This window comes from Balaenoptera ricei, chromosome 16 (assembly GCF_028023285.1).
Source record: "Balaenoptera ricei isolate mBalRic1 chromosome 16, mBalRic1.hap2, whole genome shotgun sequence".
Classification (NCBI taxonomy): Eukaryota; Metazoa; Chordata; class Mammalia; order Artiodactyla; family Balaenopteridae; genus Balaenoptera; species Balaenoptera ricei.
The window spans coordinates 117,173,440-117,201,043 of NC_082654.1; the positions used below are offsets into that span (position 1 = coordinate 117,173,440).

The 27,604-nt window shown below is 40.4% G+C and overlaps 1 protein-coding gene across 4 annotated transcripts in view; it reads right to left on the reverse strand.

The window, feature by feature from the left end:
* Positions 1-27,604, reverse strand: part of FAM13C (family with sequence similarity 13 member C) — a 134,297-nt gene that overhangs the window by 60,092 nt on the left and 46,601 nt on the right. For all 4 annotated transcript variants that reach the window (XM_059900591.1, XM_059900590.1, XM_059900589.1 and 1 more), the window contains one exon: positions 11,804-11,922. In XM_059900591.1, the coding sequence (XP_059756574.1) occupies positions 11,804-11,922 (119 nt within the window). The remainder of the gene's footprint in view (positions 1-11,803; positions 11,923-27,604) is intronic.

Below are 27,604 nucleotides of genomic sequence, written 5' to 3' on the forward strand. Positions count from 1 at the left end.
ATTAGAGAACAACACAGGATGCACTAATGTATACCCGGATGAGTGTCTGCTGGCTGGACGACTGTTGTTTCCTGAAACTCTTTTGAAAACAAAAGGTATATCCCAAGAGGACAACCCTCTGAGCACAATATTCATTATATACAAACAATCGCTCTATACGCAGACACAGGCAAGATGCCAAGGAATTCCAGTAATATTATCACAAACGGTAACAGCCCTCGATACCAGCAAATATAAAGCTCCTTTCCCTGCAGAGTGTAGGCTCTATTAAAGACATTCTCTTACTGGTTTTTACCAAATTTCTACACTAAACGACTGAGATCAAATATTGGGCAGCCAACTCCAAAGAGAAAGAAACCGAGGCACAGAGTTCAAAATGGCTTTCAAAGAGATGGCTGACAGAAAACAAAACTAGACGCCGAGAGCTGACTTTTCCATCCACGTAGCCCCTCGTCCAGGCCAGTGAACTCTCAGAGGCGGACAAGGGTGTTGGGGCTGGAGGTGGAATGCTGACCCCCAGGAATAGGCCCCCCAGCAGTGGGGACCCAAGCTTGGCTCCCTCCTCCCACTGTACTTCTCTGAAGACTAGAATCAACCAGTGTTATTAACAACAGATTCCTTATTACTCAGCCATAAAAAGGAACGAAACTGGGTCATCTGTAGAGACGTGGATGGACCTACAGACTGTCATACAGAGTGAAGGAAGTCAGAAGGAGAGAAACAGGGACTTCGCTGGTGGCGCAGTGGTTAAGAATCCGCCTGCCAATGCAGGGGACACGGGTTCGAGCCCTGGTCCGGGAAGATCCCACATGCCGCGGAGCAACTAAGCCCGTGAGCCACAACTACTGAGCCTGTGCTCTAGAGCCCACAAGCCACAACTACTGAGCCCACGTGACACAACTACTGAAACACCCACGCATAGAGCCCGTGCTCCGTGAAAAGAGAAGCCACTGCAATAAGAAGCCCACGCACCGCAACGAAGAGTAGCCCCCTGCTTGCTGCAACTAGAGAAAGCCCGCGCACAGCAACGAAGACCCAACACAGCCATAAATTAATTAATTAATTAATTTTAAAAAAAGAAAGAGAAAACCAAATATGGTATATTAACCCATATATGTGGAATCTAGAAAAATGGTACAGATGATCTTATTTGCAAAGCGGAAATAGAGACACAGACGTAGAGAACAAACATAGGGACACCAAGGGGGAAAAGGGGGGTGTGGGATGAACTGGGAGACTGGGAGTGACATATATACACTATTGATACTATGTATGAAATAGTTAACTAATGAGAACCTACTGTATAGCTCAGGGAACTCTACTCAGTGCTCTGTGGTGACCTAAATGGGAAGGAACTCCAAAGAAGAGGGGATATGTGTATACGGATAGCTGATCCACTTTGTGTACAGTAGAAACACACTGTAAAGCAACTATACTCCAATAAAAATTAATTTAGAAAAGCAAACAAACAAAGATTCCTGGACCCACCCTCACTAGGTCAGGATTTCCCGAGGCGTGGACTGGTCATGTGAAATTAGCAAGTACTCCAGGGCACCCCCAACCGGAAAACATCATCCTAAAGGTTCAGGTGCAACCACATGCGAGAAGACCAACGGCTCAAGGGCGCAGGTTGGGGACTTCTGGGAGTACGGCAGTGACCTGGGTGTTTTTGGCCTGGCCTCCCAGGGGACACATTCCAGAAGAGGGAAGGGCTAAGTCCCTGGAGACGCTCTGAGAAACTCGAAACACAAGGCAGCCCAGCCGCACTGGAAGAGGCACCCCTCCCTGGTGGGCTGGAACAGAGCCCAGAAACAGCCAGAACCCCGCTAATGCCTGGAGAATAACTGAGCAGTGAGTCAGGCCCACAGTATCGGGACTGGGAGAGGTAAGAAGGTAGAGTTGGGACAGGCTATTGAGGACAGGAGACCCAGCAGGAGTAGACGTCCCAATAATGCATTTTCATTAATAATGATGAGCGCAACACCTGGTTTGCTGAGCAGGACACAAGGCTCTCTGCTTCCATCATCGCACTATTCCACTCACTTAGTACAGAATGATCAGACACCTGCTCCTGGGGCAAGCCACGCTCAGCCCAGGGGGCAGAGCGATCTCAGCAGACGCTTCCGTTCCACAGACAGCTCTGCTCACTCGCATTACCCGCCTCAAGCACCTGCCAAGTCTCTTCATTTTCCTGCCTCAAGGCAGAGCTCAATCCCTTAGCCTGAAAGTGTGGGAGAGTTAACCTCTGCTGGGGGCAATCCTTAGCCAGCGGAACACGGAGGAGAGCGTGTGGATAAACACTAGGATCCCCAACTTTCAGAGGGGTATGTCTGAGGACTGTCTGAGGATCACAGTGTAATACTGTTACGTAATTGCTTTTTTCCCCACTAGATCATGAACATGTGCCCGTGTAAGTAAAGACTCCCACAAAATGTGGTTTTAAATATCTATCATGCAGATTGGCATTTCTTTCTTTCTTTTTTTTTTTTTAAACATCTTTATTGAAGTATAATTGCCTTACAATGGTGTGCTAGCTTCTGCTTTATAACAAAGTGAATCAGTTATACATATACAATATGTTCCCATTTCTCTTCCCTCATGCATCTCCCTCCCTCCCATCCTCCCCATCCCACCCCTCTAGGTGGTCACAAAGCACCGAGCTGATCTCCCTGTGCTATGCGGCTGCTTCCCACTAGTTATCTATTTTACATTTGGTAGTGTATATATGTCCATGCCACTCTCTCACCCTGTCACATCTCACCCCACCCCCTCCCCATATCCTCAAGTCCATTCTCTAGTAGGTCTGTGTCTTTATTCCCGTCTTGACACTAGGTTCTTCATGGCCTTTTTTTTTTTTTTTTTTTTTTTCCCTTAGATTCCGTATATATGTGTTAGCATACTGTATTTGTTTTTCTCTTTCTATCAAACTCTTAGAGGAAAACGTAGGCAGAACACTCTATGACATACGTCACAGCAAGATTCTTTTTGACCCAGCTCCCAGAGAAATGGAAATAAGAACACAAATAAACAAATGGGACCTAATGAAACTTAAAAGCTTCTGCACAGCAAAGGAAACCATAAACAAGACCAAAAGACAACCATCGGAATGGGAGAAAATATTTGCAAATGAAGCAACTGACAAAGGATTAATCTCCAAGATTTACAAGCAGCTCATGCAGCTCAACAACAGGCTGGCATTTCTTAAGCGGATGGTGGTATGCCCTCTAGGGAGCATTTAGGCAACTGAGGGTTATTTGTGATGGGCACAGAGGTTGGGGTGCCCCTGACATGCGTGGGGAAGCCCCACACAACAAAGAATTGTTCCACCCCCGCAGAACTTCCAAATGTCCTCTGGGAACGTGAGAGTCACGGGCACTTGCTCTCAGCACAATCTGAACTAGAAAATGATGATGAAAAAAAAAAAAAAAGAAAGAAAAAAGAAAATGATGATGGCTAGTGGATGAAATAGAAGTATCTAGAGTATCCAAGTGTGGAGAAGGGGATTGGATTGAACTGTCTCAAGTGTTTCACCCAGAGCCACTATCCTGTGATTCCACCATATATAGGAATCCAGCCACGTGACTTTCTATCTAGTTCTCTCAGAGGTATCAATTATCCATTATGTTCCTAGCTCCTTCCATGATCAGATAATTGAAAAATTTACATTCTAAGTCTCAGCTGGGTTACCCATTTCAAATCCTACACCTAGACAGCTATTACCCTTAAGTACAAACCAAGGAAACTACAATGGATGTACATAAAAATATTTTTCAACAATTGTTACTACAGAAATATCTACAGATATAAATCCTAGAACTAACCAAAATATCAAATAATTTGGAATTAGTTAAATCAATGATGGTATATCCATAGAACAGAATATTTCCAGCCATGAATATTTTAGAATATTTTATGATGTTGAAAAATACAGTATTAAGTGGGACAAACAAGTTACACAGAAATATGTCTCTAAGATTTCACATATATGAAGAAAATTGATATATATATATTTCATATATATACATATGTATAAATTACATCAAAAATGTTTTATCTAGCACTGATAAAGGAAAAAAATAGAGGGGTGTGGTGGGAGCTGTGTGCGTCATTATATAGGACGTGTGTGTGTGTGTGTGTGTGTGTGTGTGTGTGTGTGTGTGTGTGTCATAATACATCACAGAACCATTGCCTCATTGGGAAGATGAAGAGTAAGCTGAAGAACAGCCTATGGCCTCAGGAACACCGCACACTTAAACAGCTAGTCAAAGTTCTAAATTAGATTTAAGTTTAAACACACAGTCTCCTATAATCATTATTGACATTTCTCTCTTAAATCTATTCCAAGTTAGGCCAAGAAGCTTTCCAAGATATTGAGATGTTAAGGACAAAGTTTTTTGTTCAATCTCCTAGAAATATCATTTCTAGCACAGGGCTATAATGACACCAAAGTTTGTAAAACAAGTTTCTTATAGAAAATTGTATGTTAAAGTATTTGTTATAGAAAATCAAATTTGTTCACCTTAGTTATAGATGAACTCAGCAGCCTTGTGATAATTAAACCATTACTCTATTAGCTTCTGCATAAAGACTGTATCATCAGAATGCGTTCTAGTCTAGCTTTATACTCTGGGGCCTGCTTTAAATAAACAGTACTTCTAACAGATTCAAACCCTAATGAATCAGGAAGTCCCTTTCACACACCATTCTTCTTTATGCCCACATTAAAACAATAGCAACAACATAAAAACATATACTACAGTGGTAACAGAGGTTATATATGAGTGGTACGATTACAAGAAATTTTTATTTCCTTGGAATTTACTGTATTTTCCAATAAAACCATGTTTCACTTATTTTATTATTATGATTTTTTTAATGAAAGAATGAGTTTCCCTTTTATCTTTATGCGAAACACTGTCCAGCGAACGAGCTAACATTTTATCAAGTGATCAAGGGCAGACTCCTTCAGAAAAAAAGAAAAAGAAAAGAAGAAGGAAAAGAGGGCTTCGTTCCCAGAATAATCAAGTGTGGGCTCTTTTTCAATCAACAGTTTAAGGATTTGGTGTGGGATTTTTTTGTGCTCTACAGCAGGGAGGATGAATTATTTTTATCTGTGACTGCAAGAGCTTGTATTATTAAGCTACAGTCTTCCTGTGTCTAATCCTTTAAACATCCAGAGTGTTGAGCATTTTCAGGGTTAGAGCCAGAGGGGAATTTAGAAATCATCTGACCCAAACTTGTGTCTGGGGAGGGGACTTAGGGATTTCAGGGATGTGACCAAGGTCACCTGATAGACATGAGATAAGACCCTGCATTTCTTTTTTTTTTAATTTATTTTATTGAAGTACAGTTGATTTACAATGTTGTGTTAATTTCTGCTGTACAGCAAAGTGACTCAGTTATACTTATATATATACATTCTTTTTCATATTCTTTTCCATTATGGTTTATCACAGGATATTGAATATTGTTCCCTGTGCTATACAGCAGGACCTTGTTGTTTATCCATCTTATATATAATAGTTTGCATCTGCTAATCCCAAACTCCCTGTCCATTCCTCCCCCCCACCAACCTCCCCCTTGGCAACCACAAGTCTGTTCTCTATGTCTGTGAGTCTGTTTCTGTCTCGTAGATAGGTTCATTTGTGTCATATTTTAGATTCCACATATACGTGATATCATATGGTATTTAAGACCCTGCATTTCTTAATTTGAATGTTTTTTCCATTCCACCAGCTTGCTTCTGCACCCATGGGGGTGAAGGCAGGATGGGGAGATGAGAAGAGCCCTCACTACACGGCTGCCTTCCTATGCAGTATAAGCAAAGAAAGCTATTTTTAGAACCCACTCATTACCCAACTGCATACCAGGGACTCTCAAAATATTGTCAAGACAAACTAATGTTTTTATCTTTACTATACCCCTACCCCCCATTTAAAAAAAGAAAAAGAAATCCTAAAAGCACACTAACAAGAAGAACACGCTGACAGCACGCAGAGCCACTGCTCTGCTACAGTCCAAGAAGGCAGATCTTAAGCTCTTTATTATTAAAACTCTCTGGGTGCTCATTCCCTTACTCATTCTTTCTCTTTTTAGCAGAGCCCATTTAGACTCTGCCTACTTCTCAAAAAACATTTGAACAAGAAACAAGTAGCTATTAAAACAAACACAAGTTGTCTATCTCAAAAACAAAAGATGAAAGGATTTATCCCCCATGGAAAAGTTGCTGGCAACAAAACTCCCTCTTTCCATAAAGCAACAAAGCTTTTTCTTTCATCTGGAATGTTACAAAAATAGTCAAAGCCATAAAAGGCCATTATCCTTGCTAATACCCCAACCTTCAACCCCCCCTAACTGGGTACTTCCCGATGAAGAGGCTAATGAACTCCAATTCACAAATGTAACCACCAACTTAATTAGTAGCAACACATTGCTACAGGATAGCTCCTTGTTTATACAGGCGAGGTCTTTAACGACATTAAAAGGCTTAATGCTGTCATAAATTTTAATACAATATTTTAAACACAAGGGACTTAATCACTCTCAAAAGTAAATTTACTTAGCTGGGTAAGAAATCCCCAACTTCATTGTATTCTCTTACATTCATAAATTCCCCTTTGTCATATCTGAGCGTTTACAGAATTGGCGCTGGCTTTAGCCATAAAAATCAATCAAACTGATGCACATTCATCAACTGACTGGTCTAAACAGATTGATGGTGCTTATCTTGGTTCTATTACAAGGGAAGTGAGGGCTTAACCGAATCACAGCCTCACTGGGGGTCCAACTAGAAAATGAGAGGATTGTATTAAATGATTACTAAGGCTGCATGACTAAATGCAGTTCTATACTTTTACGTGTTTTGAAAAGCTCCAGGTACGTAAGAGCATGCCAGAGAAGGCTAACATGCAGCCTCACCACTCAGATGCACTGAAAATCCAAGTTAAAGTGTAAACACATCCGGATATATGTATATGTACAGCTGATTCACTTTGTTATACAGCAGAAACTAACACACCACTGTAAAGCAATTATACTCCAATAAAGCTGTTTAAAAAAAAAAATGTAAACACATCATCTTGGAGAAGGAGGCATTAAGGTGTTATCAGCCTTCACCTTATTAGGGCTTAGCTCCAGGCTGCTAGAGTCCTAAGGATGAGCAGTTGCTGTGAAGAAAAGGATGGAAGCAGGCATTTTAAATCAAATGCCTATAGGAGCCAGGCAAAAGCATAATAAATTAATAAAGAGATCTGGGTCGGAACTGTGAAAAAATGGAGAGCTGCCCCTCAACTCCAGCTATCTGCTGCCTTGTAGGAATGTACATCCTGGGTTATCCCATTTTCAGATTTTCCAAAACAATGTAAAAAAGCCATAAAGACTCTGATATTTAAACACTGAATCAAAATACGTTTACAACAGTCTACAAGTCAAATATACCTCCACACAAGATAAACATGCAGGACACTGAGTTTGAGATCTCTGATGTGGGGCGCTATACTGCCAAGGAATATAATAGAAAGAGGAGGGGAGCTGGTAAATAGAAGGAAGGGTGCAAAGAAAGAGGACAGAGTGGGCTACATCAATATCTGAGGTTGGCTCTGTTGAGGGAATTCAGAAGAACAAGCAAACTTGGAGGTAGGAAGAGATTAAGACAGTGAGTCTAAATCTTTTGGGGGATCATGGGTAGCATAGGAAATTCTGATAAATGCTTTAGAGATTTTTCCCTGGAAAAATAAACATATGTAGTAGGCAGAATAATGTGGCCCATGAAGATGTCTAGGTGCTTATTCCTTATCCCCCTCCCCGTGTTACCTTACATGACAAAAGGGATTCTGCTGATATGATTAAGCTAAGGACCTTGAGATGGAGAGATTATAGTGGGCTGAGTGGACCCAATCTAATCACCTGAATCCTTAAAATCAGAACATGTTTCCTGCCCTTGGTTGTAAGAAAAGAACAAACCTGACCCCATATTGAATCTGTTCCTTTAGCTCTAACCCTTGTGCTCTGTTGGCTGTGCTTAGTCATGTTGGCTCTGCACCTTTGTAAAAAAAAAAAAAAAATGTTGCCCATAGCCTGAAATATTCATGGTAGCCCATTCTCAAGGCTCTGACCTTTAAAGGTTTAACACTTTTCCATTCATACAGAGATTAAAAGTTGCAGAACAGAGGATAACCTTTGTCTTGTTGGAGGTTTATGGGAACACTGTGATCAGACCTACATTGGCAGCTGCAAGACCAAAGGATTCCGGCACCAAGAAGCATGCACCAACCAGCCACATCCTCTCCCCTTTTAGTACAAAAGCAGCCTGAATTCTAACTCAGGGAAGATGGTTCTTTGGGACACGAGTCCACCTTCTTCTCAGTCTACTGGCTTTCCAAATAAAGTCACTCTTCCTTGCCCCAACACCTCATTCTCGATTTAATGGCCTCTCATGAGACAAGCAGCAGGAGCTTGGACTCAGTAATATGGTCAGAAGGAAACATACGGAAGAATGCTAAGAGATATGCAACGTTGCTAGCTTTGAAAATGGAGGAAAAGACCATAAGCCAAGCAATGTACGCAGCACCTGGAAACTGGAAAAGGCAAGGAAATACATCCATTCTCCCCTCGAACCTCCAGAAGGGAATGCAGGCCTGCTGACACCTTTATTTTACCCCAGCGAGACCCATGTGGGTCATCTATCCTACAGAAGTATAAGATTATACATTTGTGTTGTTTTAAGTCACAGGTTTGTGGTCATTTGTTACAGTAGCAACAGAAAACCAATATAGTATACAGAGACTCAAACTTTGGCAAAAACATTCACAGACCTCCCTAAAGCACATTTAGACACACAGATAAACGTCCCTTGCGCTAGGAAGAGCTCAACAACATGCCCTCCGAGCTGAAGGTATGAAACTATTTCTCTTTGGCACGCGTGAGAAGATCAGTACCACCCCATGACACAAGCGGCTCCAAAACCTCACTTCTACAAGGAGGGATTCATTCTCTGAACGCTAGCTACCCTTCTGAGTCTCACCCAAACCACATGTGACCCCGTGACAGCTCCCTGCTGCAGAAAGACCTTTCCTTCCTTTCTCAAAGTCTTCATATGATAAGATCGTGCTCTTCCCCAGCCCCCCTCCCCAAGAAGGTGGCATTTTACACCTGCTGAGATTTAGCCTGGCTTCTTCCCTCACTTTGAGCCAGAGTTAGGTCTGGAGTGCTCTATTACAGTCCTCACGTCTCCACTGAGATCTTACTGGACACGATATGCCTGCACCTGGCCGTTTGCTGGTTTTAAGATGGAAGAGCAATGTTATCAGGGATGTGAGCTACCTGACTCAAAGTTGTTTTTAGCCTCAGCTCTCATTTCACCGGTTCATCAAATTTCACAATCCCTGTAATATTTAGAGTTTTCTTTTTAAGTTCCATTAGAGTGATCCTAGGTGACGCCACCATGGCTGTGACAAAAAAAACCCCTGTAGTTTAAAGGTTACCGTCCTGATCTAAGTACTCAACCTAATATACCAGACGTAACTGGCCTCACAACTCCTGATCTGCAACTTAACACCAGACGCTGTGACTGTCAGCTCTGGTGCACAGGCAATTGTGGAATGCTGCTAGCTCAGAAAGCTAGATCCTGTCAAAGTAGAACATGGAGGCGAGAAAGGAAAAAGAAGAAAAGAACAACAAGGTATTTGGGGTCCTATGGAGGTTTGCTAAAGCGTAGAGGGAGAAGGCCAGATCTGTTTTGGAGGAGACAAGCCTGACTCAGTGAGGAAGGCTGCCCAGTGACCATGCATTCGGTTCCTTCTCCTGACATGCAGAAGAGCTCTAGCAACCGCCTAAAATGTTACACAAGCTTTTGTGTGTATGTGCATCTCTTTTTTTCTGAGGAAAAGCGCCACAGATCTGAGAATCCGAATGAACCATAACTCCCCACCCCCAAGTGTAAGAGTTGCTGCTCTGTATGTTTCCTCATGAGGACTTTCCTAATTCAATACACTTAGCTCTCCCTAGTCATATGTGAATGATCCCCAGCGCAGAATCCTATTAAATTTCTGACTTGCCCTCTGATAACAGTAATATTACCATTTACCTTCTCCACTGCAGATGGGAAATAGAGTGGTTTTAAGTTTACCAAACATCGAGCGTCTTTGAGAAGGTAGATTGCTAATGTCATTTTCCCCTATCAGCCTCTGTGGAATATCCAGCCCAAAGGACACCATGCATTTCATACGCAAGCATGAAGGATTTCGTCTTGTTTTTTGTGTGTGTTTTTTTCTGCCTTTTTTATGATTTTGAAATATGCATGGGAATATAGTTGGCCTTATTCTTGCTGACAGATGCAGTCACCAGTCTGGTGGGGGGAGACAGGGTCACTGCCTAAATTGATTCTAGTCAACCTAAAACAGCTTTGTTATAGTAAGGCCTCCAACAGGAAGGTGAGTGTCCCGATTAGCAGAGAAATCACAGGGCTGAGTCTTACCCGATCTGAGGTCAAGTAAGAATAAACAGACAAGAGATGGCAACCAGGGAGGAGGTGAGAAAAGGTGTCGAAGAATCCAACTGGATAATGGATCACCTTATTTTGGGGTCTCCATCAACCCTTTGGGGCTCTCTGATTCTAAAATTAGTACGTTGAATATTTTAAAGCACAACTTCACTGTATATAAAATAGATAACTAATAAGGACCTACTGTACAGCACAGGGAACTCTTCTCAATACTCTGTAATGTATACGGGAAAAGAAGCTAAAAAGGAGTGGATATATGTATATGTATAACTGGTTCACTTTGCTGTACAGCAGAAACTAACACAACATTTTAAATCAACTATACTCTGATAAAAAATTTTTAAAAAGCACAAGTTCATAGCACAGCCAATCTTGTCTGTCGTTGTTGATTCATTTAGACTCTGCTGCCTTAGAAAAAATTGCGAAAAGTCATGCCCAGAAGCACAGCCCTCCCTTCCCACTGAGTGAGAGCTATGATTACACTGTACACAAGATCCTACAAAGACAGCTGACACAACTAGCAGTGGAATTCTTTCTTCTGTTTATTTCCAGAAGAGACTTTCCATAGACAGCTGCAAGGCCAGGCTCCCATCCGAATGCCATGCCAACCTTGCTTCGGACAGCCTCCCACCCACATTCTTGCCCTGACCCAGGGCCATCTCTAGCAGGTCTGGGAGACCAGAGGGGTCAGCCCCAGGGCCACCTCAGGGCTTAGAGACACCACCTGGATCAGCACAAGAGCCACGGCTGCTATGCTGTAATCAGACATCTGTAGGCTCAAATTCTGGCTCAGCCTTTTTCACTTGTACAATATCAGTCAAGTGCCTTGACGTCTCAGCCTCAGGCTCCTTCTCCATAAAATGGGGCTAGGGGTACCCACTTTTCGGGGAAGGAGTGAGGGCTAAATGACAGAATATGCGAAAAGCAATTGGCCTGACTTCTACACTGTCATCGCCAATTACCATCATCACAGAAAAAGACCCAGTCCTCTCTGGCGTGGAATGAAAGAGGACAAAATGGAATCAGCGTTTCTCTCTCTCAGGGCAGGACAGTCTCCGCTCCTCTCTGAGCCTTAAGGCTGATTATCTTCAAACTGAAGGCAGAGAAAGTAGGTTACTTGCATTTCCCTTAGACTCAATGATTCTCCTTCTAGGCCCCTTTAAGGAGCTTCTCTGACCTTCAAAGGATGCCAACAAAAGTCAGAAAGCCTTGCCTCTTGTGCAGGGGTAGCAAGCACAGGTGTTAGCGTTTCTGGGAAAGGACCCCAAGGCCCAGTGCAACTTCTGACAACAAGGGACCCACCTTCGTTGAGCTCGCACGGTTTCTTGGCACCTGAAGGTGTGGTTCTGTGGACTGTCCTGAGCTGGCGTTCCTGTTCTCCCCCGACACTCTGACTGGCTGGGTACCACATGCTCTGTCTCCTGCAAGAAAAATAGGAAAAGTAGATGAACTGTCCGCAGCCAGCAGTTCCACAGTGTTCTCCGGCGGGGTGTGGGCCACAGGGCAGGGCAGCAGCCGTACAAAACATACGCTACCAAGGGCTGTGGGGAAGGGGGCCCATGAGTGATCGGAAACGTAAAAAGCCTCTTTCTAACAGTCAGTTGCTGCAAGATTTCAGAATAAAGAAAAAATAATAATAACCTAAAATTTACAATTTATTTTTTATATTAAAAATATGAGAGAAGAGTATTTAATGAATAGATTTGCAAATACAATTTCTAGAATATTTATAGCATAAGCTCATTTTTGCACAAACATGTATGAATGTACACACAGACACACACACACAGACACACACACACACAAATTGGCATCAAGTAAACCAAAATCTTAACAGGGACTAACACTTAAGATGTCATTTGTTTTTTCTTTTGGGTACTCATCTATACAATAATCATACATTATTCCTATAATAAGAAAGAACTTTAAGTTAATCTGAAAACCAAGAAACAAGTCATTTTTATAAAATCCAAATCCCAAGTATGCTTGGTACTCTCCCCTCCCCTCCCCCCCCCCCAAACACACGCGCACACACACCCCTACACCTGTCGTTGGCTACACTGAATCCAAAGAAATCACTATGTTGGTCCCATTATCCCATGATAAACTCCACTCATTAATTTACAAAAACTCCAGAAGCTAATTCTAGAGACTATCATAAACACACCAAAGCCAAAATGAATCTGTATTCAATACAAGGACACACAAACCCAAAATGAAAGATTTTTATATGTTCAGCAGTTGAACCACTACAGTATTTGAACAATGCCAAACCTCTGACAAATTTTCCATAGGATAAAACAGCCCCTCTTTACCTGATAAATGAAATACTAAAACCAAAATCAGTGAGAAACTCAGAAAATCCAGATGGCTACTGTCATGCGGTCAAAATATTCATGTGATGCAGTGAACTTGGGTCTGACGGTGCAGTATACACTGTGGTGACAATACAGACGAAGCTCCCCTCTTAGGGGTATGGGCTGAAGTCAGTACAAGTGCCAATATGTCAGGTGTCTCAATATGTCAGAAATCATTTTTCTAAAATATTGTACTAGAATAATTTGGTGGGGCTATTTGCCAAGTAGCCATCACAAGCTTCTAGAGCAAAATTATAGGAATGCCTTCCTATTAGAGGGGTAAAATGGAAAGTGGGAGCAGAGTTGAGGAAAAGGAATGAATTAGAACTACCAAGATCCCTTCTTTAAATTTTCTAAGCCTCCAGCTTCAGGCAAGAAGACACACCACATGAAAGGGTTCCATTAGTATCCAATAGTTCCCTAGACATAGTAGTTGCTTGTGAAAAATTCTACAGCTATTCAAATACTGGCCAAGTTTCCCCAAACAATGGTTTTCAAGTGAGACAGCTCTCCTTGCAAGTATGCTAGGTATGTGACCTTAGGCAAATCACATCCATTATCTGGACCTCAGTTTCCTTGTCTGTAAAATGGAGATAATACTCCAAGCTCACAAGGTTGTTGAACAAGATGCTCTTTTACTACTTACCAACTGGAGGCACACAGTGGATGGGAGCTACTGATGATGTTAACAGTCCTTTTACAAAAATTCCCTCAAAGCTCAGCATTCTGAAACTGGTGTTAAGGAAATCCTTGGAGACTTAACCCAAGTGAGTTCAGCAAAAGCAAACTTATTTTTGTGGTAGGATGCTTGTTTCAGGTTTCTATACTAATAATATTATTTCAAACATCGTATTTAGAAGCCACCCTACTTGTAGACCTAAAGAAATGGCCCTTCTCATTTCTAAACAATTTAAATCAGAAATTTCCAGAAATTTCCATTCCTTTAAAACTTAACCCTTTTAAGAAAGAGTAGTTTTTTTTCCCCCAAAGACAGTGTTTTATCTAATCCTTTGAACCCACGAAGGTTGAGAAGGGTTACAGGCCACACACTGCTGGATTCCCATGGATTTTACAAACAAAAGCAAAAATAAATAAATGGCAATATGTCAAACTAAAAAGCTTTTGTACAGCAAAGAAAATGATCAACAAAATGAAAAGGCAGCCTACTGAATGGGAAAAGATATTTGCAAATCATGTATCCAATAAGGGGCTAATATCCAAAATATACAAAGAACTCACACAACTCAATAACAAAAAGAAATCTGATTAAGAAATGAGCAGAGGACCTGAACAGACATTCTTCCAAGGAAGACATACAGACGGCCAACAGACACAGGAAAAGATGCTCAACATCACTAATCATCAGGGAAACGCAAATGAAAACCACAGTGAGATATCATCTCACACCTGTCAGAATGTCTTTTTGATAATAGCCAACAAATAAATGTTGGTGAGGATGTAGAGAAAAGGGGACCCTCATGCAACTTTTGGCGGGAATGTAAATTGGTTCAGCCACTATGGAAAACAGTATGGAGTTTTCTCAAAAGATTAAAACTAGAACTACCTTATGACCAGTGATTCCACTTCTGGGTACTTATCCAGAGAAAATAAAAATAGTAATTTGAAAAGATATATGCACCCCTATGTTCACTGCAGCATTATTTACAATAGCCAAGATATGAAAGCAATCTAAGTGTCCATCGATAGAAGAAGGGATAAAAAGGATGGTATAAACACACACACACACACACACACACACACACACACACTGAATATTACCCAGTCACAAGAAAAGAATGAAATCTTGTCATTTGCAGCAACATGGATGGACCTAGAGGGCATTACGCTAAGTGAAATAAGTCAGACAGAGAAGGACAAATACTGTATGATTTCACTTACATATGGAATCTAAACAACAAAACAAATGAACAAGCAAAATAAAACAGAAACAGACACGTGGATACAGAGAACAGCACTGACGATCACCAGAAGAAAGGTGGGTGGGAGATCGTGCAATATAGGTGAAGGGGATTCAAGAGGTATAAACTTCCAGTTATAAAATAAGTCACAGGTAAGTTATGTACAACATAGGGAATATATTCAACAATATTGTAGCAACTTTGTACAGTGACAGATGGTTACTAGACATATCATGGTGATCAATGTGTTATACATACAAATGTTGAACCACTATGTTGTACACCTGAAACTAATACAACATTAAATGTCAACTATACTTCAATAAAAAAAGCAATCACCTACTACATATCAAGGATGTTGACAGTTAGGAGGGTTATATAAAAGTGAATAAGACATCCCTGTCCCGAAGAGCTTTAAAATCTGTTTCTAACAAAAACTAAAGTGTGAGAGGGCAGACACTAACTTGCCTACTTCTGTGTTAACGTGTTTGTCAAATGGGCAGGTCCAAACTGACCAAGGGAACAAGGGAAGTAGAAGCCAAGTACTTCTCCAGGTTTGTCTTCCTGCCACCTGGTCAGGCATAGTCTGGATGGGGCATCTGTAAGAGGAGTCAACCTACATCTTTTCCTGCTCCCAACCATGCTCTTCTACCCTTCAACCTCACCTCCCGCATGTCCCAAGCCCAGCCTCAGTAAAGTGATTTGTGGGTTTTCTTCTTATATGCAGGAACAAACAAACTGATTAAGATCTGAGATATTTCATAAGAAAGATATTTCTCAGAAGAAAGATATTTCATACTAAAACAAATGTTACTTTGGTTATATTCTGATCCATGAGCAGAGGCTAGGATAGTATACACAATGACAAAAGCTGTCTACTAATCAGGTTCAGAGGCTCAAAACCCTAGCTGAGTTAAGGAAAAAAACAGGTGTCCCTAAGTAGAAATGGTGAAATATGATATTTTGTCCTTGTTGGGATTTTAGTGAGTTCAGCTGGCTCCTAAAGAACTTGAGAGAATCTAGTTTTAATCCAATGGCATGTCCACTGCTTCAGGCCCTTCCAAGTTTTCCAATTGGTACAAATCCATGACCCAGGAGAAAGAATTTTCCATCCTCATTCCAGTTTTTGCCCATCTGCTCTAGTGTGCCCAGAGTATTACCCTTGGGCCTCAAAGAAATATGCATCTTCTAAATCTTCCTTCCAAGATGTGGCGAGTCAAAACAGTCACTTTTTTCAATCTTCTCACACTTGAGGGTTTATCTATGACCATTCTATTCTGAAATTTATTTAGAATGTTATTTCCTCCGATTGCTGGCTTAAATTTTAAATTAAATGGCTTTATAACTAATCACTCCATTGTTAATAAAAATGTCTTGCATTTATGAGAGCGTGTTCTTCCCAAGAGCTCTAATTACTACATGATTAATGCATCTGATATCTCCATAGTTCAGAAGAGCACATATTTTCAGCTCTTAGAACAAACAGGAAAAGTGTTATAAATATACCCTATCCTATATCACCTTAAAGTTCCTATTATCTTAAACCTGCACATGTCTGTGAAAGTGACTTAATGTCCTTCTGAATAATTGGGAGTTTTAAAGACTTTCACCCCTGATTAAAAGAACTATTTGTTATTATCACATTCATTTCATAATTGGGGGAAAGGAAACCCTGGAAGAGATTATTTAAATTTCTTTTTAAAAATGTGCATCTGATTATTAATGTTCTGACCCCTTAAGAAACAGGGAACGTAGATCACTATTTCTTCAGTCCTATCAGTCCCATTTTAAAAATAATTTCTGCCTACCTTAGTCACTATTTAACAAAGAATAAAGTAAGTCATGTAGGAAGGCAGGCATTGGTTCAAAATCCACACATACCCCCAAAGTAGAATCTCCTCTGATCCTATTTCCTTACCTGTAATACAGAGATATCACCTAGTTTACTGCTTAGAGTTGTAAGAATTTCTAGTAGAAAACACACATTCAAATTATATTGTCTATCTTGTCCACTTTCCAAATAACATTCACTGAGTGCCTGATCTGTACCAACACTAAACTAGGCATGTTTAACCTATATTTCCTCATTTAAAACTAGGAGGTGGATTTTACTCTCCCAGTTTTCTGCAGTGAGAATAAGAATAATCAAGAGAAGACAAGACAGATGACTTACCTAGGACAGAAAGATTGTCTTTTACACAAGAGATGTCTTCCTGAAGACCTTGAAAAATCTAACTGAGATTTATATATTTTAAGACCATTCCCATAACAGAAGATATTGGGTATTTCTGTTCACTAGCTAAAGTGGAAATATTTCAATAAAATAAACACAGCTTATAATTCAATAGACCCAAACAGCTTTGCAATTATGCAAATCTTGATATATCTAGGGGGAGAATTACACTATTTCAAATTGTTTGCATTGAGAGACTTAATACTTTATATTCAATATTTAATTCAAAATTGCATGAAATAGGACCATACTGTTCCACTTGAGCGAGAGAACCCAGATCCTAATCCCAATCCCCTAAATCCAAATTTGGAGTTCTGTCCACTATGTTTCAACATCCCAACTTTACTACTGTCAAATGACAAAACTAAAACAATTTGTAACTAGTTTGATGTCCTTTACTCAAGAGGAAACAAACCATGGGTTGGGGAATACAGTACCTATTAAGAAACAGAACACTGTTCCTGAGGGATTTTAAGCAAGAGTGAGTATTATAGAGCATTAGAAGAGGCAACACAGAAACAGGGCATGATTGGCTAAGAGGATGGGGATTTCCTTATAAGGCTAGCAGGGCCTATCTTCTTGTGTAAGGTAAACTAACCGAAGATGAGTTGGAGGATTGTAATTGATGTGTGTTAGGTTTCCTGGACAGGTGCTTCCAGTAAGTGCAGGCTGACTTAGGCATTGGAAGTCCCGGCCAGAGCCATTAGGCAAGAAAAAGAAATGAAAGTCATCTAAATTGGGAAGGAAGAAGTAAAACTGTCACTATTTGCAGATGACATTATACAGAGAAAACACTAAAGACTCTACAAAAAGGGGAGACCTTCAAGATGGCATAGGAGTAAGACGTGGAGATCATCTTCCTCCTCACAAATACATCAGAAATATATCTATGTGTGGAACAACTCCTGCAGAACACCTACTGAACACTGGCAGGAGACCTCAGACCTCCCAAAAGGCAAGAAACTCCCCACGTACCTGGGGAGGGCAAAAGAAAAAACAGACAAAAGAATAGGGATGGGACCTGCACATTGCGGAGGGAGCTGTGAAGGAGGAAAGGTTTCCACACACTAGGAAGGCCCTTCACTGGTGGAGGTGGGGGGTGGGGTGGGGGGGGGAAGCTTCAGAGCCACGGAGGAGAGCGCAGCAACAGGGGTGCAGAGGGCAAAGCAGAGAGATTCCTACACAGAGGATCAGTGCTGCCCAGCACGTACCAGCCTGAGAGGCTTGTCTGCTCACCCACCAGGATGGGTGGGGGCTGGGAGCTGAGGCTCGGGCTTCGGAGGTCAGAGCCCAGGGAGAGGACTGGGGTTGGCTGCGTGAACACAGCCTGAAGGGGGCTAGTGTGCCACAGCTAGCCGGGAGGGAGTCCGGGAAAAAGTCTGGAGCTGCCGAAGAGGCAAGACACCACTGTTTCGGGCTGCGCAAGGAGAGAGGATTCAGAGCACTGCCTAAATGAGCTTCAGAGACAGGCACGAGCCGTGGCGATCAACGCAGACCCCAGAGGTGGGTGCGAGCTGCGACTATCAACGTGGACCCCAGGGACAGGCATGAGATGCTAAGGCTGCTGCTGCCGCCACCAAGAAGCCTGTGCACAAGCACAGGTCACTCTCCACACCTCTCCTCCCGGGAGCCTGTGCAGTCCGCCACCGCCAGGGTCCCGTGATCCAGGGATGACTTCCCCGGGAGAACACACGGTGCGCCTCAGGCTGCTGAAACGTCATGCTGGCCTCTGCTGCCACAGGCTCGCCCCACATTCCATACCCCCCCAGCCCCCGTGGCCTGAGTGAGCCAGAGCCCTCTAATCAGCCGCTCCTTTAACCCTGTCCTGTGTGAGCGAAGAACAGATGCCCTCAGGCGACCTACATGCAGAGGCGGGGCCATATCCAAAGCTGAGCCCCAGGAGCTGTGCAAACGAAGAAGAGAAAGGGATATCTCTCCCAGCACCCTCAGGAGCAGCAGATTAAATCTCCACAATCAATTTGATGTACCCTTCATCTGGGGAATACCTGAATAGACAACGAATCATCCCAAAATTGAGGCGGTGGACTTTGGCAACTGTAGACTTGGGGTTTGCTTTCAGCATCTAATTTTTTTCTGGTTTTATGTTTATCTTAGTTTAGTATTTATAGTTTATTATCATTGGTAGATTTGTTTATTGATTTGGTTGCTCTGTTCCTTTCTTTTTATATATATATTTTTTTTTTTTTCCTTTTTCTCTCTTTCTGAGTGTGTATATGTATGCTTCTTTGTGTGATTCTGTCTGTAAAGCTTTGCTTTTACCATTTGTCCTAGGATTCTGTCCATCTATTTTTTTTCATTTATTTATTTTTTCTAGTATACTTTTTAGCACTTGTTATCATTGGTAGCTTTGTATTTGGTTTGGTTACTCTCTTCTTTCTTTCGTTCTTTTATTTCTTACTTTAAAGTTTTTTTATTTTTAACAATTTTTTTAATTTTTAATTTTAATAACTTTATTTTATTTTTTTCTTTCTTTCATTCTTTTTTTCTCCCTTTTCTTCTGAGCCATGTGGCTAACAGGGTCTTGGTGCTCTGGCTGGGTGTCAGGCCTGTGCCTCTGACGTGGGAGAGCCGAGTTCAGGACATTAGTCCACCAGAGACCTCCCAGCTCCACATAATATCAAACAGCAAAAGCTCACGCAGAGATCACCATCTCAACGTTAAGACCCAGCTCCACTCAACGACCAGCAAGCCACAGTGCTGGACACCCTATGACAAACAACTAGCAAGACAGGAACACAACCTCACCCATTAGCAGAGAGGCTGCCTAAAATCATAGTAAGGCCACAGACACCCCACAACACACCACCGGACAAGGTCCTGCCCACCAGAAAGACAAGATCCAGCCTCATCCACCAGAACACAGGCACCAGTCCCCTCCACCAGGAATCCTATGCAACCCACTTAACCAATCCTAGCCACTGGGGGCAAACACCAAAAACAACACGAACTACGAACCTGCAGCCTGTGAAAAGGAGACCCCAAACACAGTAAGTTAAGCAAAATGAGAAGTCAGAGACATACATAGCAGATGAAGGAGCAAGGTAAACACCCACTAGACCAAACAAATGAAGAGGAAATAGGCACTCTACCTGAAAAATAATTCAGAGTAATGATAGTAAAGATGATCCAAAATCTTGGAAATAGAATGGAGAAAATACAAAAAACGTTTAAGAAGGACCTAGAGGAACTAATGAGCAAGCAAACAATGATGAACAACACAATAAATGAAATTAAAAATTCTCTAAAAGGAATCAACAGCAGAATAACTGAGGCAGAAAAACGGATAAGTGACCTGGAAGATAAAATAGTGGAAATAACTACCACAGAGCAGAATAAAGAAAAAAGAATGGAAAGAATTGAGGACAGTCTTAGAGATCTCTGGGACAACATTAAATGCACCAACATTAGAATTATAGGGGTCCCAGAAGAAGAAGAGAAAAAGAAAGGGACTGAAAAAATATTTGAACAGATTATAGTTAAAAACTTCCTTAATATGGGAAAGGAAATAGTCAATCAAGTCCAGGAAACACAGAGCGTCCCATACAGGATAAATCCAAGGAGAAACACGCCAAGACACATATTAACCAAACTGTCAAAAATTAAATACAAAGAAAAAATATTAAAAGCAGCGAGGGAAAAACAACAAATAACATACAAGGGAATCCCCATAAGGGTAACAGCTGATCTTTCAGCAGAAACTCTGCTAGCCAGAAGGGAGTGGCAGGACATATTTAAAGTGATGAAAGGGAAAAACCTACAACCAAGATTACTCTGCCCAGCAAGGATCTCATTCAGATTTGATGGAGAAATTAAAACCTTTACAGAAAAGCAAAAGCTAAGAGAATTCAGCACCACCAAACCAGCTTTACAACAAATGCTAAAGGAACTTCTCTAGGCAGGACACACAAGAGAAGGAAAAGACCTACAATAACAAACCCAAAACAATTAAGAAAATGGTAATAGGAACATACATATTGATAATTACCTTAAATGTAAATGGATTAAATGCTCCAACCAAAAGACATAGACTGGCTGAATGGACACAAAAACAAGACACATATATATGCTGTCTACAAGAGACCCACTACAGACCTAGGGACACATACAGACTGAAAGTGAGGGGATGGAAAAAGACATTCCATGTAAAGGGAAATTAAAAGAAAGCTGGAGTAGCAATACTCATATCAGATAAAATAGACTTTAAAATGAAGAATGTTACAAGAGACAAGGAAGGACACTACATAATGATCAAGGGATCGATCCAAGAAGAAGATATAACAATTGTAAATATTTATGCACCCAACATAGGAGCACCTCAGTACACAAGGCAAATGCTAACAGCCATCAAAGGGGAAATCAACAATAACACAATCATAGTAGGGGACTTGAACACCCCACTTTCACCAATGGACAGATCATCCAAAATGAAAATAAATAAGGAAACACAAGCTTTAAATGATACATTAAACAACATGGAGTTAATTGATATTTACAGGACATTCCATCCCAAAACAACAGAATACACTTTCTTCTCAAGTGCTCATGGAACGTTCTCCAGGATAGATCATATCTTGGGTCACAAATCAAGCCTTGGTAAATTTAAGATAATTGAAATCATATCAGGGATCATTTCTGACCACAACGCTATGAGACTAGATATCAATTACAGGAAAAAAGCTGTAAAAAATACAAACACATGGAGGCTAAACAATACACTATATAATAACCAAGAGATCACTGAAGAAATCAAAGAGGAAATCAAAAAATACCTAGAAACAAATGACAGTGTAAACACAATGACCCAAAACCTATGGGATGCAGCAAAAGCAGTTCTAAGAGGGAAGTTTATAACAATACAATCCTAACTCAAGAAAGAAGAAACATCTCAAATAAACAACCTAACCTTACACCTAAAGCAGTTAGAGAAAGAAGAACAAAAAACCCCCAAAGTTAGCAGAAGGAAAGAAATCATAAAGATCAGATCAGAAATAAATGAAAAAGAAATGAAGGAAACAATAGCAAAGATCAATAAAACTAAAAGCTGGTTCTTTGAGAAGATAAACAAAATTGATAACCATTAGCCAGACTCATCAAGAAAAAAAAGGGAGAAGACTCAAATCAATAGAATTGAAAAAGGAGAAGTAACAACTGACACTGTAGAAATACAAAGGATCATGAGAGATTACTACAAGCAACTATATGCCAATAAAATGGACACATTCTTAGAAAAGCACAACCTCCCGAGACTGAACCAGGAAGAAACAGAAAATATAAACAGACCAATCACAAGCACTGAAATTGAGACTGTGATTAAAAATCTTCCAACAAACAAAAGCCCAGGACCAGATGGCTTCACAGGCGAATTCTATCAAACATTTAGAGAAGAGCTAACACCTATCCTTCTCAACCTCTTCCCAAAAATATGAGGGAGGAACACTCCCAAACTCATTCTACAAGGCCACCATCACCCCGATACCAAAACCAGACAAAGATGTCACAAAGAAAGAAAACTGCAGGCCAATATCACTGATGAACATAGATGCAGAAATCCTCAACAAAATACTAGCAAACAGAATCCAACAGCACATTAAAAGGATCATACACCAAGATCAAGTGGGGTTTATCCCAGGAATGCAAGGAATCTTCAGTATATGCAAATCAATCAATGTGTTACACCATATTAACAAATTGAAGGAGAAAAACCATATGATCATCTCAATAAATGCTGAAAAAGCTTTCAACAAAATTCAACACCCATTTATGATAAAAACCCTCCAGAAAGGAGGCATAGAGGGAACTTACCTCAACATAACAAAGGCCATATATGACAAACCCACATGCAACATCGTTCTCAAGGGTGAAAAACGGAAACCATTTCCACGAAGATCAGGAACAAGACAAGGTTGTCCACTCTCACCACTATTATTCAACATAGCTATGAAGCTTTAGCCACAGCAATCAGAGAAGAAAAACAAATAAAAGGAATTCAAATCGGAAAAGAAGAAGTAAAGCTGTCACTGTTTGCAGATGACATGATACTATACATAGAGAATCCTAAAGACGCTACCAGAAAACTACTAGAGCTAATCAATGAATTTGGTAAAGTAGCAGGATACAAAATTAATGCACAGAAATCTCTTGCATTCCTATACACTAATGATGAAAAATCTGAAAGAGAAATTAAGGAAACACTCCCATTTATCACTGCCACAAAAAGAATAAAATACCTAGGAATAAACCTATCTAAGGAGACAAAAGACCTGAATGCAGAAAACTATAAGACACTGATGAAAGAAATTAAAGATGATACAAATAGATGGAGAGAGATATCTTGTTCTTGGATTGGAAGAATCAACACTGTGAAAATGACTATACTACCCAAAGCAATCTACAGTTTCAGTGCAATCCCTATCAAACTACCAAAGGCATTTTTCACAGAACTAGAACAAAAAAATTTCACAATTTGTATGGAAACACAAAAGACCCCGAATAGCCAAAGCAATCTTGAGAAAGAAAAACGGAGCTGGAGGAATCAGGCTCCCGGACTTCAGACTATCCTTCAAAGCTACAGTAATCAAGACAGTATGGTACTGGCACAAAAACAGAAATATAGATCAATGGAACAGGATAAAAAGCTCAGAGATAAACCCATGCACATATGGTCACTTTATTTTTGATAAAGGAGGTGAGAATATACAATGGAGAAAAGACAGCCTCTTCAATAAGTGGTGCTGGGAAAACTGGACAGCTACATGGAAAAGAATGAAATTAGAACACTCCCTAACACCATACACAAAAATAAACTCAAAATGGATTAAAGACCTAAATGTAACGCCAGATACTATAAAACGCTTAGAGGAAAACATAGGCAAAACACTCTATGACATAAATCACCACAAGATCCTTTTTGACCCACCTCCTAGAGAAATGGAAATAAAAACAAAAATAAACAAATGGGACCTAATGAAACTTAAAAGCTTTTGCACAGCAAAGGAAACCATAAACAAGACTCAAAGCCAACCCTCAGAATGGGAGAAAATATTTGCAAATGAAGCAGCTGACAAAGGATTAATCTCCAAAATTTATAAGCAGCTCATGCAGCTCAATATCGAAAAAACAAACAACCCAATCCAAAAATGGGCAGAAGACGTAAATAGACATATCTCCAAAGAAGATATACAGATTGCCAACAAACACATGAGAGGATGCTCAGCGTTATTAATCATTAGAGAAATGCAAATCAAAGCTACAATGAGGTATCACCTCACACCTGTCAGAATGGCCATCATCAAAAAATCTACAAACAATAAATGCTGGAGAGGGTGTGGAGAAAAGGGAACCCTCTTGCACTGTTGGTGGGAATGTAAACTGATACAGCCACTATGGAGAACAGTATGGAGGTTCCTTAAAAAACTAAAAATAGAACTACCATACAACCCAGCACTCCCACGACTGGGCATATTCCCTGAGAAAACCATAATTCAAAAAGAGTCATGTACCACAATGTTCATTGCAGCTCTATTTACAATAGCCAGGACATGGAAGCAACCTAAGTGTCCATCAACAGATGAATGGATAAAGAAGATGTGGCACATATATACAATGGAATATTACTCAGCCATTAAAAGAAATGAAATTGAGTTATTTGTAGTGAGGCAGATGGATCTAGAGTCTGTCATACAGAGTGAAGTAAGTCAGAAAGAGCAAAACAAATACTGTATGCTAACACATACATATGGAATCTAAAAAAAAAAGAAAAAAATGGTTCTGAACCTAGGGCCAGGACAGGAATAAAGACACAGACGTAGAGAATTGATTTGAGGACACGGGGAGGGGGAAGGATAAGCTGGGACAAAGTGAGAGAGTTGCATGGACTTATATATACTGCCAAATGTAAAATAGATAGCTAGTGGGAAGCAGCTGCATAGCACAGGGAGATCAGCTCGGTGCTTTGTGACCACCTTGATGGGTGGGATAGGGAGGGTGGGAGGGAGATGCAAGAGGATGGGGATATGGGGATATATGTATATGTATAGCTGATTCACTTTGTTATAAAGCAGAAACTAACACACCATTGTAAAGCAATTATACTCCAATCAAGATGTTAAATTTTTTTTAAAAGACTCTCCAAATAAATAGAACTAATAAACAAATTCAGTAAAGGTGCAGGATGCAAAATCAATACACAAAAATCTGTTGTGTTTCTATACACTAGTAAGAAACTATTAGATAAATTAAGAAAACAATCCCATTTACAATTGCATCAAAAAGAATAAAACACCTAGGAATAAATTTAACCAAGGAGGTGAAAGACCTGTACCTTAATAAGACACTGATGAAAGAAATTGAAAAAGACACAAATAAATGGAAACATATTCAATGCTCATAGACTGGAAGAATTAATAGTGTTAAAATTTCCACATCACCCGAAGCAATCTACAAATTCAATACAATCCTGTCAAAATTTCAATGGCATGTTTCACAGAACTAAAACAAGTAATTCTAAAATTTGTATGGAACCACAAAAGACACCAAATAGCCAAAGCAATCTTGAGAAAGAAGAACAAGGCTGGAGGTAACATGCTCCCTGATTTCAAACTATATTGCAAATCTTTACTAATCGAAACAGTATGGTATTGGCATAAAAACAGACACATAGATCAATGGAACAGAACAGAGCCAAGAAATAAAGCTACGCATATGTAGTCAATTAATTTATGACAAAGGAGAGACAAGAATGTCTCCTTTGGGAAAACTGGACAGCCATGTGCAAAAGAATAAATTGTGTTGGGAAAACTGGACAGCCATGTGCAAAAGAATGAAACTAGACCACTATCTTACACCATACACAAAAATCAACTCAAAATTGATTAAAGACTTGAATGTAAGACCAGAAACCATCAAACACCTAGAAGAAAACATACATGTAAGTTTCATGACATCACTCTTAGCCATATTTTTTTGGATCTACTCCAAAGACAATGGCGACAAAAGCAAAAGTAATCAAATGAGACTACATCACACTAAAAAGCATCTTTACAGTGAAGGAAACCACCAACAAAATAAAAAGGCAACCTACTGAATGGGACAAGATATTCGCCAATCATGAATCTATAGGTGGCTAATATCCAAAATATAAAGAACTCATACAACTCAATAACAAAAAAACAACCCAATTAAAAAGTGGGCAGAGGATCTGAGAAGATATTTTTCCAAGGAAGACATAAAAATGGCCAACAAGCACATGAAAAGATGCTCAACATCACTAAATCTCAGGGAAATGCAAGTAAAAACAACAAGATAATATCTCACACCTGTCAGAATGGCTATTATTAGAAAGACAGGTTACAGGTGTTGAGGAGGAAGTGGAAAAAAGGGAACCTTTGTGTACTATAGGTGGGAACATAAATTGGTGCAACCACTCTAGAAAACAGTATGAAGGTTACTCCAAAAACTAAAACTAGAACTATCTAATGGTCCAACCATTTCACTCCTGGGTATTTACCTGAAGAAAAGGAAAACACTAACTTGAAAAGATGTATGCACCCCAATGTACATAGTAGCATTATTCACAATAGCCAAGATACGGAAGCAACCTAAGTATCCATTGACAGATGAATGGATAAAGAAGATGTGGTACATATATACAATGGAATACTACTCAGCCATAAAAAAGAATGAAATCTTGCCATTTACAACAACATGGATGGACCTTGAGGGTATTTTGCTAAGTGAGATGAGTCAGGCAGAGAAAGACTAATACTGCATGATTTTACTTATATGTGGAAGCTAAAAACCAAACCAACAAACATACAAAACTCAAATACAAAGAACAGAACAATGATTATCAGAGGGGAAAGGGGTTATAGGTTAGCAAAAATGGTGAAGGAGGTCAGTTTTATGGTGATGGATGGAAACTAGACTTATTGTAGTGATCACTTTGTAGTGTATGCCAAGGTCGAATTATTATGTTATACTCTGAAACTAATATGTTATATACCAAATTAACCTCAATTGAAGACAAAAAAGATTTCTTTATAGTGGAGGATTCCCTGATGGTTTTTAACAGCTGACTTGTGCCTACTTAGGTTTTGATGTTCCCCTGGTCAAAGAAGTCTGAATTTCTTCTCTTTATTTATTTCCCCAAATCCCCCAGCAGTTTATGCTGTGGAGGCTTACCTGGCAGCTTTGTGAGTTCCCTAACAGCTGCCATCTTGCTTTCTTTAGATTGAGGGGTAACTATTATTTTCCCTTGAAATAATCCTCCCTAATTCAACCAGATTTACTGTTTCTGGCTGCCTGTGCACAGTTCCTGAGACCTTACGCCTCACCATGAAAACCTAGAGGCTCTCACACCCCAATTTTCCACCTGGAAAAAGTAGGACAAACAAACTCAAAGAGCTCAGAATGCAAAAGAAGCAGAACTCCACCTGAGAGAAGCTTCCTGGAGACCCCACAGAGAGGCCCAAAAGGCAGCAAACCAAGATGGCTCTGTTGGTACCTTCATCTGCATCTATGGCGCCGTCCCCGGAATCTTCAGCACCTATTTTCCAGTCCCATCTCATCACCACTG